Source organism: Polistes fuscatus, unplaced genomic scaffold (genome assembly GCF_010416935.1).
Source record: "Polistes fuscatus isolate 324 unplaced genomic scaffold, CU_Pfus_HIC Scaffold17, whole genome shotgun sequence".
Classification (NCBI taxonomy): domain Eukaryota; kingdom Metazoa; phylum Arthropoda; class Insecta; order Hymenoptera; family Vespidae; genus Polistes; species Polistes fuscatus.
The window spans coordinates 286,967-300,055 of record NW_025113075.1 but is presented as its reverse complement, the minus strand read 5'-3'; the positions used below and the strand labels follow the sequence as shown (position 1 = coordinate 300,055).

Sequence of the window (13,089 nt, the reverse complement as noted above, 5' to 3'; positions counted from 1 at the left end):
AACGCGCTAATAAATTATTTTTACGGCTTTGAAACGGTACGGCAAATTGAATTGGTTGCCAAGTTTGCGCGATAGGCAAAAATTTCGATGGCCACGAGGGTGCACCTCAGCGATATCGGAGATTTCGGATCGTTGCGGGACTTAATCGCAAAGAGGGTACAAAAACGAATGGTGATCTGGTACGCGTATTTCTTCTTTTTATTTTCACGATCGAATTATATTTTATTCGTCAAAATACGGCAAGGGGGTTGGTCGTCGCGCGTCGGAATTTAACGAACAAATAATAAAATAGAAAAGATACGCGAGGAAAGATCGCATTATCGAGGATCAACGTTAATTTTCAATTTTTCTTGGAAATTTCGTCGGACTCTAACGTGTTTTATCCAGCGGGGTTTCTCTCTACGTTTTTCCCTTTCTCTCTTCCCGCTAAACGGAACTTTTTCGATCTAACTTTATACCTCGCGACGTTGCTGAAAATATTCCTTTTTCGAGCCTTTCTCAAACCACGCTTCGAAGGGAATTACGTTTTCAATGATGCAACTTTATTGATCTTTTTAATACCCACCCGACAGTGCTATTAATTATATATACCTTATGAATCTATAAATATAATAGAGTCGAAAGAGGAAAATCACGCACATTCGATGGATCGCATTGATCGAAATGTGATAATAAAAGCGCGTTCCGTTAATAGATTTTCGTGAAATAACGAGTCATACGTAGAGTCTATTATTTTTTACATCGTTTCGGTTTAATTAATGATTACGAACTTTCGAAGAATTTTCGATAGAATGTTGGCTTTTACCGAAAGCTTTTCTAGAAAAGAAGTAGATGAAAAATTGATCGTCGAAATAAGTTCTTTGCGAACACTTTTAACGCGTCGAAATCGCGTTGCCTTCGAAGGGCCGCGAAACGTAGAACCTTTATATTTTCTTAGCGGTCATCATTTCATATCGAATTATCCGATATTTGAAAATAACCAAAGTTACCAAGAAGCTTAAAAGTTCATTATTTCGTCGCGAATTGACAGGGGGATAAGAGTAAACATATATCGCCTCGATCGTTTATACGAGGAACGATTTGATCGATTCGAGCTCTAGTCCAGTCAACGCGGGCCTTTTCCTCCATGTCTCAGGAAAGAGGGTAAGAACTTGATATAAGGGTAAATAGACGACGCTGAATCGAATGGTGCTAATTTTTTTGCGGTAAGAAGTGCCGTTTTTGAGTAAAAGGGTAAAAAAGGATAAAAATTGGTAAAAAATGGCTTTATCTTAGAATCTAGGCATTTAATCGAAAAAAGTTTCAAACAAAAGTTGTAGAGAATTAAAATATACATAAAAAATGTTCTATGAGTTATCTTCGTATTTTCAAAAATAAGCGAATAGAATTGGATTGAAGATGGGAAAATAATTGTAAGAGTGGGGAAGCAAGTCCCGCCTCTCAGTCGGCTTTTACACGCGAGCGGGCTAGTGTGCGTGCGAGCGTCCGTGTGCACTAATACACAAACGAAGGATCTTCGGCAATCTTCGGGACTCTCGGTCTTGAATGAAAGTGCGAGTGAGAGAACAAACCAATATTTCTCTCTTTTTATTTATCATGCGATAACGAGTATTATTGTCCTTGGCCATCGATTGTTGAGCGTTCTGATATTTCTCTTTTTATATTCTTTCTTTCGGTAGCAAGAATTTTACGTCTTGGCCATCGAGCGTCGAGCGTTTTGTATACGAGTGCGAGTGAGAAAGAAAACCGATATTTCTCTCTTTCTATTTTTTCACTCGGTAGCCAGAATTTTACGTCTTGACCATCGTGCGTCGAGCGTTTTGTATATCTATATATCGGCGTATAAGCGCGGCATTTTTAAATCGAATCTTGATGCTTATGGCACGCCGTTTCTTTATTTATTGTCAAAAATAATGAACCTTGAGTAAAAAAAAAATAATTCGTTTTAACAGAAACTATTATTATTTAGTTGAGAGTAAAAATAATGAATTAATTTTGTGTCTCGCCATAAAATTAATTAGAATAATTAATTGATATAAATTCTTTGCCTCACAAAAATTTATTTGTATATCAAATTGAATACGTATTCTCTTTAAGACGAAATTTAAAATTTAAATATTTTTCCTATTAAATTATGTATTTTATAAAATTTTAAATTACTGACTTTTTGTCTCGTAAAAATTTATTAGTGTATCAAATTAAATACATATTTGAAAAAGAAGAATTTTATATCCACACATAAAATTAATTCAAGATATATATGAAAGGATATTCTAAAAACGTGGAACTTATTTTTTGTCTATACATAATTTTAATTCATTTTTATTATGTTATAAGAAAACAGTAATGCATTCTGATTCATCTTCGAAGTCTGAAGAATTGTACGAAAAAAATTGAGCAATTATCGAGTGGTGCGTTAGCCTAAGTAGTAACGTCTTCGCTTCTCGCGCTGGGTATTAACGTTCGATTCTTCGTGGGGGAATTATTTTTTTTATAAGTTTTTCTATCCTTAGGTTATATAAATTATTTTTACATTTCCTAATTTCTAATTATATATAGAAAAAAAATTAAAATTATTACAAAAAAATTAAAAGCAGTAAATTTTTTTACATCCTGCACAAATAAAGGAAGTTTATTACTTAAATTACAAATTCATCCTGTAAATATCATCCTAAAAAATGTATCGTTTCGGCACGTTAAAAATTAATTTTTGTTATTTATTGGATATTATTTTATTTATAATTGGTAATTTTATTACTCGCGTAATAATGTTGATTTCTTAATAAAATTTATATCGTTAGTGCAAAATTTGAAAAAAATCTGAGGTGAGACTCACTGATTCTCGTCTCCTTGTTAAGGATAGAAAAACTTATAAAAAAAATAATTCCCCCACGAAGAATCGAACGTTAATACCCAGCGCGAGAAGCGAAGACGTTACTACTTAGGCTAACGCACCACTCGATAATTGCTCAATTTTTTTCGTACAATTCTTCAGACTTCGAAGATGAATCAGAATGCATTACTGTTTTCTTATAACATAATAAAAATGAATTAAAATTATGTATAGACAAAAAATAAGTTCCACGTTTTTAGAATATCCTTTCATATATATCTTGAATTAATTTTATGTGTGGATATAAAATTCTTCTTTTTCAAATATGTATTTAATTTGATACACTAATAAATTTTTACGAGACAAAAAGTCAGTAATTTAAAATTTTATAAAATACATAATTTAATAGGAAAAATATTTAAATTTTAAATTTCGTCTTAAAGAGAATACGTATTCAATTTGATATACAAATAAATTTTTGTGAGGCAAAGAATTTATATCAATTAATTATTCTAATTAATTTTATGGCGAGACACAAAATTAATTCATTATTTTTACTCTCAACTAAATAATAATAGTTTCTGTTAAAACGAATTATTTTTTTTTTACTCAAGGTTCATTATTTTTGACAATAAATAAAGAAACGGCGTGCCATAAGCATCAAGATTCGATTTAAAAATGCCGCGCTTATACGCCGATATATATAGATATACAAAACGCTCGACGCACGATGGTCAAGACGTAAAATTCTGGCTACCGAGTGAAAAAATAGAAAGAGAGAAATATCGGTTTTCTTTCTCACTCGCACTCGTATACAAAACGCTCGACGCTCGATGGCCAAGACGTAAAATTCTTGCTACCGAAAGAAAGAATATAAAAAGAGAAATATCAGAACGCTCAACAATCGATGGCCAAGGACAATAATACTCGTTATCGCATGATAAATAAAAAGAGAGAAATATTGGTTTGTTCTCTCACTCGCACTTTCATTCAAGACCGAGAGTCCCGAAGATTGCCGAAGATCCTTCGTTTGTGTATTAGTGCACACGGACGCTCGCACGCACACTAGCCCGCTCGCGTGTAAAAGCCGACTGAGAGGCGGGACTTGCTTCCCCACTCTTACAATTATTTTCCCATCTTCAATCCAATTCTATTCGCTTATTTTTGAAAATACGAAGATAACTCATAGAACATTTTTTATGTATATTTTAATTCTCTACAACTTTTGTTTGAAACTTTTTTCGATTAAATGCCTAGATTCTAAGATAAAGCCATTTTTTACCAATTTTTATCCTTTTTTACCCTTTTACTCAAAAACGGCACTTCTTACCGCAAAAAAATTAGCACCATTCGATTCAGCGTCGTCTATTTACCCTTATATCAAGTTCTTACCCTCTTTCCTGAGACATGGAGGAAAAGGCCCGCGTTGACTGGACTACTCGCTAAAAGCACGATCGATCAAACATTATTTTTCTTTATATTCCGTCGTCGATGGGGAAAAGAAGAGAAAAGAAAAAAGAAAGTCGGGAAGGTAAGTTGGCTGTTAGATTTTTCTTCTAGGACGCGAAGCTCGGTACTTAACGATTCTCAAACAGATCTCGGAAGGGAAGATACTCGGGAGTTTGAAAATTTTCCAAAAATTCGTGGCGCGTGGCTTAAAGACGATATTTGCTTGGAAACTGGAGAGGGGGATTTCTCTCTTTCTTTTCGTCCTTTTTTCGTCCTTTTTTCTTCCGTTTAGTTCCGAAATCACGAATGGCACGACTGGAAAATGTTTTTCCTAGCTCTTCTACCAGCTATTTTCACTTCTCGTAAGATTTTTCTTTAGCGTACGTATGACTCGCTCGTTTCTTCTCTATTTCTCTTCCCTTTTCTCGCAGACGTCCAATTTTCCTTTTTCCTTTTTCCGCGCGCAGTCATTTTTCTCGTTCATTCGCCTCCTAGCGATGCATTCCCGATGTTTGAACAAGAGGAGGCGAATATTATTCCGTCGAGTACGCGCGTTCTCGATCTTTCCTAGAATTCGCGTTGGCCTTTGAGAAAGACGCAAGGAGAATTCTTCCTTTTGCGAGTATCCGATGCGCCACGTACTCTATCTTTCTTGTACTCTACCGAACCTTCGCAGAGAAAACGAACGAACACGAGACCTAACCCCATTCCTGCTTTTTCTCCGCAAGGAATTCTAGCTCCGAGCGAAAAAACAACGCGTGCCAAATGTTGCCAACTGACTTTGCACGCCGGATAAATTATATTGCGTTATTTAAACACTTATTATCGGTACGCCCGTCGTCTACAATGGGCACGTCGGATCGATATTTGCTCCCCCCCTCCCTCTAACTCCCTCCCTTAGAAACGTTTCGCGTGCCATGTGCCAACAAAGGCGACCTCTGAAAAGAACATTCAACTAGCACCCAAGATAAAACGATGATCCTCTCGATTGGTCCCTTTTTGATCTTCGTATTTTACGTTTGATGAATTTAAAATGACGTATATAGGACGGAGGTGAAGTTTTTCACGGTTGGATACACGCTTGATTCGACCTTTCTAAAAATCGACCCAAGATATTGCTATCGTTCCATTTCCCAAACGGATTATATATATTGAGAGAGAGAGAGAGAGAGAGAGCGTCCGAAAACCGTCGGATATTTATAAGTATGCTAATTTTATCGCGTTCGTTCGAAATAACGGGCTCGTAGGGTATCAAGGTGAACACGGGGAATAGGGAGGAGAAGGATAGAGGGTACGAGATTAGGGGTGTTAGTTTGGGGAGGTCGATGCTTTGCAGGGAGAAATGTGTAAGCGGGAAAATTCATTTAACCACGACCAATACACGAGCGCACACCAGCGCACGCCCTAGCTAGCTTGCAAATTACGCGTTGCACGTTACGCGTTGAAGATAACTGGAAGTATGGACGAAGAGAAAATACACCTACTCCGGGGTGGAGGAGGTATGGACTTCCCCACCGATTCGATACGTCGCGTTGTCTCGATCAGAAGTTAAATGGATTTTCGATCGGCGTGCCGAATCAATACTAAAATTATGTTTGCGAATACTCTCGCGCTCGTTTTATTCCCTTAACCGTTTGACAATTTATCTTCACCCAACTAACCGATTCAAAATTTCTCATACTTTTCAATTATGCGCGGTGCTTTGTTTTTTTTGCCAATATTTGTCGAGAGTCATTTGTAGTTACGAATGTTTCGCATGCGAGAAAACGAGCTTCTCAAAGTGCTGTTTTCGCATCGTCTATTTTAGCATATGAAAAGGATGTAGGTAATTTAACTGCTCGATAAAACCAGCTTTACTCGGTAACGCGTTGGAAAGGGTTAATTTGGGAATCTCCGTGCATATCCACTACCCCTCTAGCTTCGAGAAAGTTTATTACGATAAATAGCTAAAAAGGGTGCGCGTAGTACGGACCTTTTCTCTTCTATCCTACCCTATCCTATTCCATTCTATTCTTTTACCCTTCGGCATACTTGAATTTCTTCGCCGTACTCGTAAAAATAAACGTTGAATTTCAAAAGTGAGATTAACAAGAGAGAAAGTTCTCTCTTTCTCCGCTGAAATATTATATCGTACGAATGGCTAGAATAAATTTCACGAATTACCTTTCGAGGAGAGTGACTTTGTTTTTATTTCATTTTTCATTTTATACTCGAATATATTTCATTTCGTCATTAATACGTATTACAGTAACGATATCGAATGCCAAATATCTGGATTAAACAAAAGAAAAGATCAAAAGCGTAAATGCATCGGTGCGACAAATAAGATCATAGGAGATTAGAATGCGCGTACGATTGGAAAAAGAGGAGAAAAATAACAAAAATTGATAAAATTTGATACCGAAGAAGAATTGTACTCGGTCATTCGTAGATAGAGGAAAATGGGTGCGCGGATGGGCGCGCGGATGGACGCGCGGATGGGCAAGCGGATGGATGCACGGATGGGCAAGATTTACCATTGTAAATTGGTAACTACAGCCGAAGCTTAACCACTCGTACGTACGTAATACGTGCTTCTCTTTGGTAGTTCGGGCTCGCGTACTTACGATAATTCGCTTTGCTAATTTTCAATCGCAATACGTGACGGCCGGTAGCAGGTTCCTGCGCGAATGCATAAATATCTGCACACCGACGTTCCTAATTGCAGAGAGAAATATTTAACCGCGTGTACGAATCAACCTATTTTCTTCCTTTTTAACCTATTAAACCATATGATTTTACAAACGCGTACTTTTTTTAATAAGAAAAGAGATATCTGTTTTACGTTTAAAAATTAGCGAACTTTAGGAGCACGTTGGCCAAACGGAGCACTCTACTTAACGCGTTAATTAAATTGATAAACGATTCGAACTATCCTATTAACAAAATTCTAACTTTAAGAGAAAAATGAATAAATGTAATATATTATAACGAACGGAAAGAAGTGGGGAAGATTTCGAAGACGAGGGTTAGTAAATTTCATTGAAAACCTTTTATAAAATAAAATCCAATTACGTTAATGCACTATCACGGTTGAAATATTATAACACGATGGAATTTATAAACCAATTAAAAATAATTTATAGTATACTCAATCTACATAATTGATGCTTCTTATAAATTGTCAAAGTTTCGAAACAGAATTATACTCGAAGAATCGTAAACAACTTAAATCATTGTAAAGTATAAGAAAATTGTAATGATCTAATCAAAACGGAAAGAGAAGGGATGAGTTTTTGTGCTAAGAGGCTTAATAAATTCCATTTAAAAGCTGTTATAAAATAAAAGAAAATTATGTTAATCCGTATTAGAAAAATAATTGATCGCATAGCAAACATATGTAGTAAGCGTAAACGATGGAAATATTTAGTAAAAAAATGTCCTCGGGACGGTACGCGTAGATTGGAAAGAGTGGCAAATGATGTAAACTACCGCAACGTATCAGGAGTTCTTAGCGTTAAGATATACACGAGGAAGATTAATATATTCGATGTAATAAACGGATAGATAGTAGTAAGGAGTAGGAGGAGGAGTAGGAGGAGGAGGAGGAGGAAGCACTGCACTGCGGCGAATACAATCTCGTTTCGTTGCTACGCTCGTTGTTAGGACGCGCGAGTGTGTGCGTAATCGCGATGCACCCAAACCGTACACGTACGTACGTACGTTGTTAACATCGAAAGATGACAGGGGCGCGGGCTTGTATATAGAAGCGTATGCACGCGGAGAGTGTTGCTAGAAATAGAGAGATGCTAGGAACCTACTCTTGTCCACAAAGGACCCGTTCCACCGTTACTCTCGCGCTTGTATCTATTTGCATGGAAGACGTTAGTGGCTTACGTATTCGATGTTTGTCGATTGTTATTCAAATCGCAAATTTGTCATCAAAATAGTTTCCTACTCTCTTTACCGTTTCAAATATTTTCTATTACTCTATTACTCTATTACTGGGAAGATCGTAGGCAAAATCAAGCTTCGAGATCAAAATTTGAACGCAATTTCTTCCATAAATGCAAATGAATTTCCATTGCACGGGCATATCCTATACGATTAACTTTTTTCTACGTTTTAAATAACAACCATAGAGTCGTTTTACTTTCGTTCGTCCTAGATTTTCCTAATTTTCTATCTTCAAACGAACCACAAAAATTCGTAAAACGAGAAAATTATATTCGTAGCTGGTGTAAATTCTACGTTATTAATATTTATAAATAATTATAATAATAATAATAATAATAATGACGATGATAACGACGATGATAATAATAACAATAATTATTATTCTTCTTATTATCATTACACGCGTTATCGTACGTGCAACTTCGTTGCCAAAGTCTCGCGCGCATACAAAATGTAAATGAGAGAATAAATTATTATTCGTTGTGTGAAACTGAAAAGTAGTTTCGAGTTTAATCATGTTGTAATATGGTCGATAAAAATTTCATTCCGTTGGGGAATTAAGAAGGACCAATTAGAAAGCGCGAAAGGCAGAGGGATAGAGAGAACGGGAAAGCACGTTTTTTTATTTAGCTCGTTAAAAATTTGGTTATTTCGTTTAATCCGAGTAAGCTTGCTTACAAGGCTTTAGTTTTCTTTCCAATCGCGTAGCTTTTTTTTCGATGCTAATAAGCGCTACTAGCTGGACGAGTCGAAAGTAAATCCAAATGGAATTTTGTCAATTTTGTCAATTTTGTGAATTTTGTGAATTTCGCGAGCCATCGTTAGTTCACCGTTGCGTACGCATAGTTGATTGACGTAGATTGGCCCACGATGCATAAATAATTATCATCGCATTTATAATTTACTGTTACAGATAGTGCAGCGCATGGCATACGTCGTTTAAAAGCAGACATTTTCCAAGAATGGCCGTCGCAAGGAAAAGGACCGTACTTCGATACTTCGGTGCCATCGAATATGACCGGCTTAGTTGGGAAAACTATTCAACTGGTCTGCAAAGTGAAGAATCTCGGAAACAGAACAGTAACTACCTACTACTACTATCGTATAACGTTATATCTTTCCTCATTCTTAAACATAGAATACGTTAACTACGTCATTCTCGAAAAACTTTTCCTATGAATATAACATATTATAGAGCAAACCTAAGAAATTTGTCGATGTTTATTACAATTTCCAATCCACGTGATTCTAACGGGAAGAAAAAAGTATACAAATATAGGACGCGTTGGAAGAATCTTTGTTAGGTCTTTGAAAGCTTTGAAAAGCGTCGCGAAACTTTTCACGGGTTTAGGAAAGACGATTAAGTCGAGAAAGAGAGAGAGAGAGAGAGAGAAACTTCTCTTTCGTTGTAAAGGTACGCGATATATAGAGTGCCGCTTGCGGGTTACTAGTTTTAATCCAGAAACTCATTTCTATGCAAAGCTCGGTTGCTCGCATTTATGCCTTTCCCGGAAGTACGTGTGTACCATCTAATATGTTTCCTTGATAACGCACGTTTTCTACTTGTTCGCTTGTTCCTTCTTCGACGGTGCGAGTAAAATTACCAAGATCGCGACTACCTTTTTTTCCCCCCTATCTTTTTCTTTCAAACGTAAACAATCGAAAAGCTGAAACGAATATTACCGAGCGCGAGGAAACGAAAGTTTCTAATTTCCCTCCATAGAAAGAAAAATAACTGGAAAATATTTATAATCGTGGGATGAAAGTTTACGATGTCCGTGTTCCTTAGTCGTTCATTTCCTTTTATTTGAGTTCATTCGTAGCAAGGAATTATACTAATATTACTATTTAACCGAAATTAACGACGTCCAATAATATTACGCACGATTTTCCGTCTAAAAACGAAACGGTGAACCAAGCTGCCACGAATAAACGTGGAATGTTTTCCACGGATGGAATTAAAAGCATAGAACGCGTGGCACATATTTATACATATGTATATACACCTATAGGTAAACAGATGTACTCGCATATGCATTTATATGTAGAAGAATTCTCGATTGTAAAAGAAATCACGAATTTTCCTTCGTAATTACTACCAATAACATTTTTCAAACGAATATCGAGCGCGTCGGAAATTTTATCCAATCGCAAACGTGACTACTTTAAAGTACCACTGTCATTAAGGTTTCGACGACGATTTTTTTACATATTATTTATGGTATCGTTACAATTAGAGCAAGGATCCTACTAATTAATTTCCCTAAATGGCTAACGTTCATAATTCTGCACGCCCATCGCGATCATCTTAACGCGGACTTTGAATAATGATAGGATCAAAAAGAAAACGAATAAAATAATAGAAATCCTATTAAATTCGTGCAACAAAATATCCGTCGTGTCCCGCGTCTATATGAATTTATTTAAAACACAATGGAGAAAAAGAAAAAGAAGGAAGATAAAGGGAACAAATGATTTCGGATTTATTCGCGTGTCGAAATATCTCACATATTATAACCATTATGAAAATAATTGTATAATAGGATAACGAGATTCGCATAAGCGAATTATATAGATATGCTCGCTCATAGAATCGAGAATGGATTATACGGGAAAATTTGAAAGCTCCTCGGACAATTTCCCGAAGCAAAAGTTGAAAATTCAGGACATTTCCAATATTAATGATCGTAAATTCGAGGCTCGTTAAATAGACTTAAAATTATTCACCGTGGTTCGACTACAAAGTGATTTCCACGAAAACAATCCTATTTTGTAAATGCGAGTGTACACGCTGCGCAAGTACATACGCAAAGTGGTCTAAATTCATTTATTTTGCTCGAAAGCTCTCTTATCCTTAACCCTTGGAACAAAGCTACCCGCGGGGCGATCGTATCTTACTCGCGAGCCGGTCCTAGGCGTGCCCTAGGCGTGCCCTAGGCGTGCCCTATGCCCAAGCACTTTGCCACCAACGCTAATACAAATTCCTTACCCAGTACCCAATAATTAAATACACGATAGAAGGGACGTGCATGCAACGCTCTATAAACGTCACGTAATTTCGAGATCGCGCAATTTGACATTCTATAATTTGTCTTTGTTTTTGCGATCGAGTGAAATCAATAAAATAATGAATAATACTTTTAGGTTTCGTGGGTAAGGCATCGAGATATTCATTTGCTAACGGTGGGACGGTACACTTATACCAGCGATCAACGTTTCGAAGCAGTACATACACCTCTTTCGGAAGAGTGGACATTGAAAATACGATATCCTCAGAAAAAGGATTCCGGCGTATACGAATGCCAAATTTCAACGACCCCACCTATAGGACTTCCAGTTCATCTCACGATAGTTGGTAAGTTATCCAATTCCAAATGATTTCTATTAGGTGTGCCCCCATTCGTTTCGCGTCTTTTCAACAGATCTAGTATTTATTTATAAATTAATCATGTTGGATTGACCGAACTCGATCTTACAATTAGCGGACATTCTATAGAATGTCCGGACTCTGTACATTGGCCGTAACATATTTATACATATATAGATATAGATATATATATATATACATAGTTACATTAACCGTATGTAACATATAATGGAAGTAACACCACATGGGACCCGATCTCGCTCGGTTATATCTTACGCAGATACGCTTTGGAATGGAATTTCGTATCCACTCGCTTTTCTCTATCGCATCGACACTCGCTTTGAGAAAGAATTTAATCAGTCTCTATTCAGGGATGGAATATAGAATATTTTATACTCTTTTTCTTTTTTCTTTTAACTATTCCGTCGAAAAAAGAATTCGAAATGTAATTCTCTCTCATATATTTCGACGCTACTATTTTTCTTTTCGTAGTTTTACTGTCTGGAATGAAAGTATCCGATACCACGTAAACGCGATGCTTCGAAAGGGAAGAAATGTGTTTGTTTTACAACGAAAAAGAGAAAAAGAGACACTTTACGAAAGTAATATAAGTTGCATAATCAACAATTAATACAAATCTTTGACTTATGATCGGGGTGCGTCGAACATTTGTCGTTGAATTTTTGTCGATTAATAGTGTAAAAGATATTTCAGTCGAAACGTGAAAAATGAAGAAAATTGATCTATTAATTCGGTTATGACGCGAGAGGATTCTCAAATTGCTGCAAGGCGATACAACACGCGTGCTTTTCCAATATAATCTTTTTCGATTATCGATACCTTTTTGTAAAAGCGAAGAATATTCCGATAAACTTTGTTCTCTCTCGCACACCTCGCTCACTTTTCCCTCGCTCTCTCTCTCTCTTTCTTTTGTCTAACTTTTCAATTCTTTTTTTCCCTCTTAATTTCTCGAAACTTCCGATAAAACTCTCTTCCGAAAGATTTTAGTTTGAAAATCGAATTTATTTCGTGAAAGCTTTCCTATCGAGTAAAGTCGTCTTGTATTAAAGTATCGCGAAATGCCTGTAGATCGAATTTTGCCGATAAAAAATTTCAATGAAAACCGTACATACGCCCATAGACGACAAATATGTTAGCAATGGTGCCCACGCAAACGATTCATTCTAATAAATTTATTATTCAGACTTGGCCGCAATCTATTGACATTCGGTAATAAACGTAATCGATATTGTAGCAAAGTTTTGGAAAAACTCTGGAACGATACAAATTTTCTAAGTAGACCATTCTTCGATTACGCGTTTCAAGAGCAAGTGTACCACCTGGCACGTAAGTACCGGCAGCTTGCGGTATTGGTAACTTTTTTCATGGGCGATTAAATAGTTTGACCATTTAAAAGTTCCTTTTCTCTTGTTCGATAAACGCGTACCGGGTAACTAAATTGTTGCTATACAGTTCCAGCATATTATACATTTTTGTTTTCTAC

The 13,089-nt window shown here is 36.4% G+C and overlaps 1 protein-coding gene across 5 annotated transcripts in view; it reads left to right on the top strand.

Annotated features, from left to right (window-relative positions):
* Nucleotides 1-13,089, top strand: part of LOC122515041 (zwei Ig domain protein zig-8-like) — a 41,658-nt gene that overhangs the window by 16,036 nt on the left and 12,533 nt on the right. For all 5 annotated transcript variants that reach the window (XM_043632183.1, XM_043632179.1, XM_043632180.1 and 2 more), the window contains 2 exons: nucleotides 9,132-9,298; nucleotides 11,363-11,573. In XM_043632183.1, coding sequence (XP_043488118.1) covers nucleotides 9,132-9,298; nucleotides 11,363-11,573 — 378 coding nt within the window. The remainder of the gene's footprint in view (nucleotides 1-9,131; nucleotides 9,299-11,362; nucleotides 11,574-13,089) is intronic.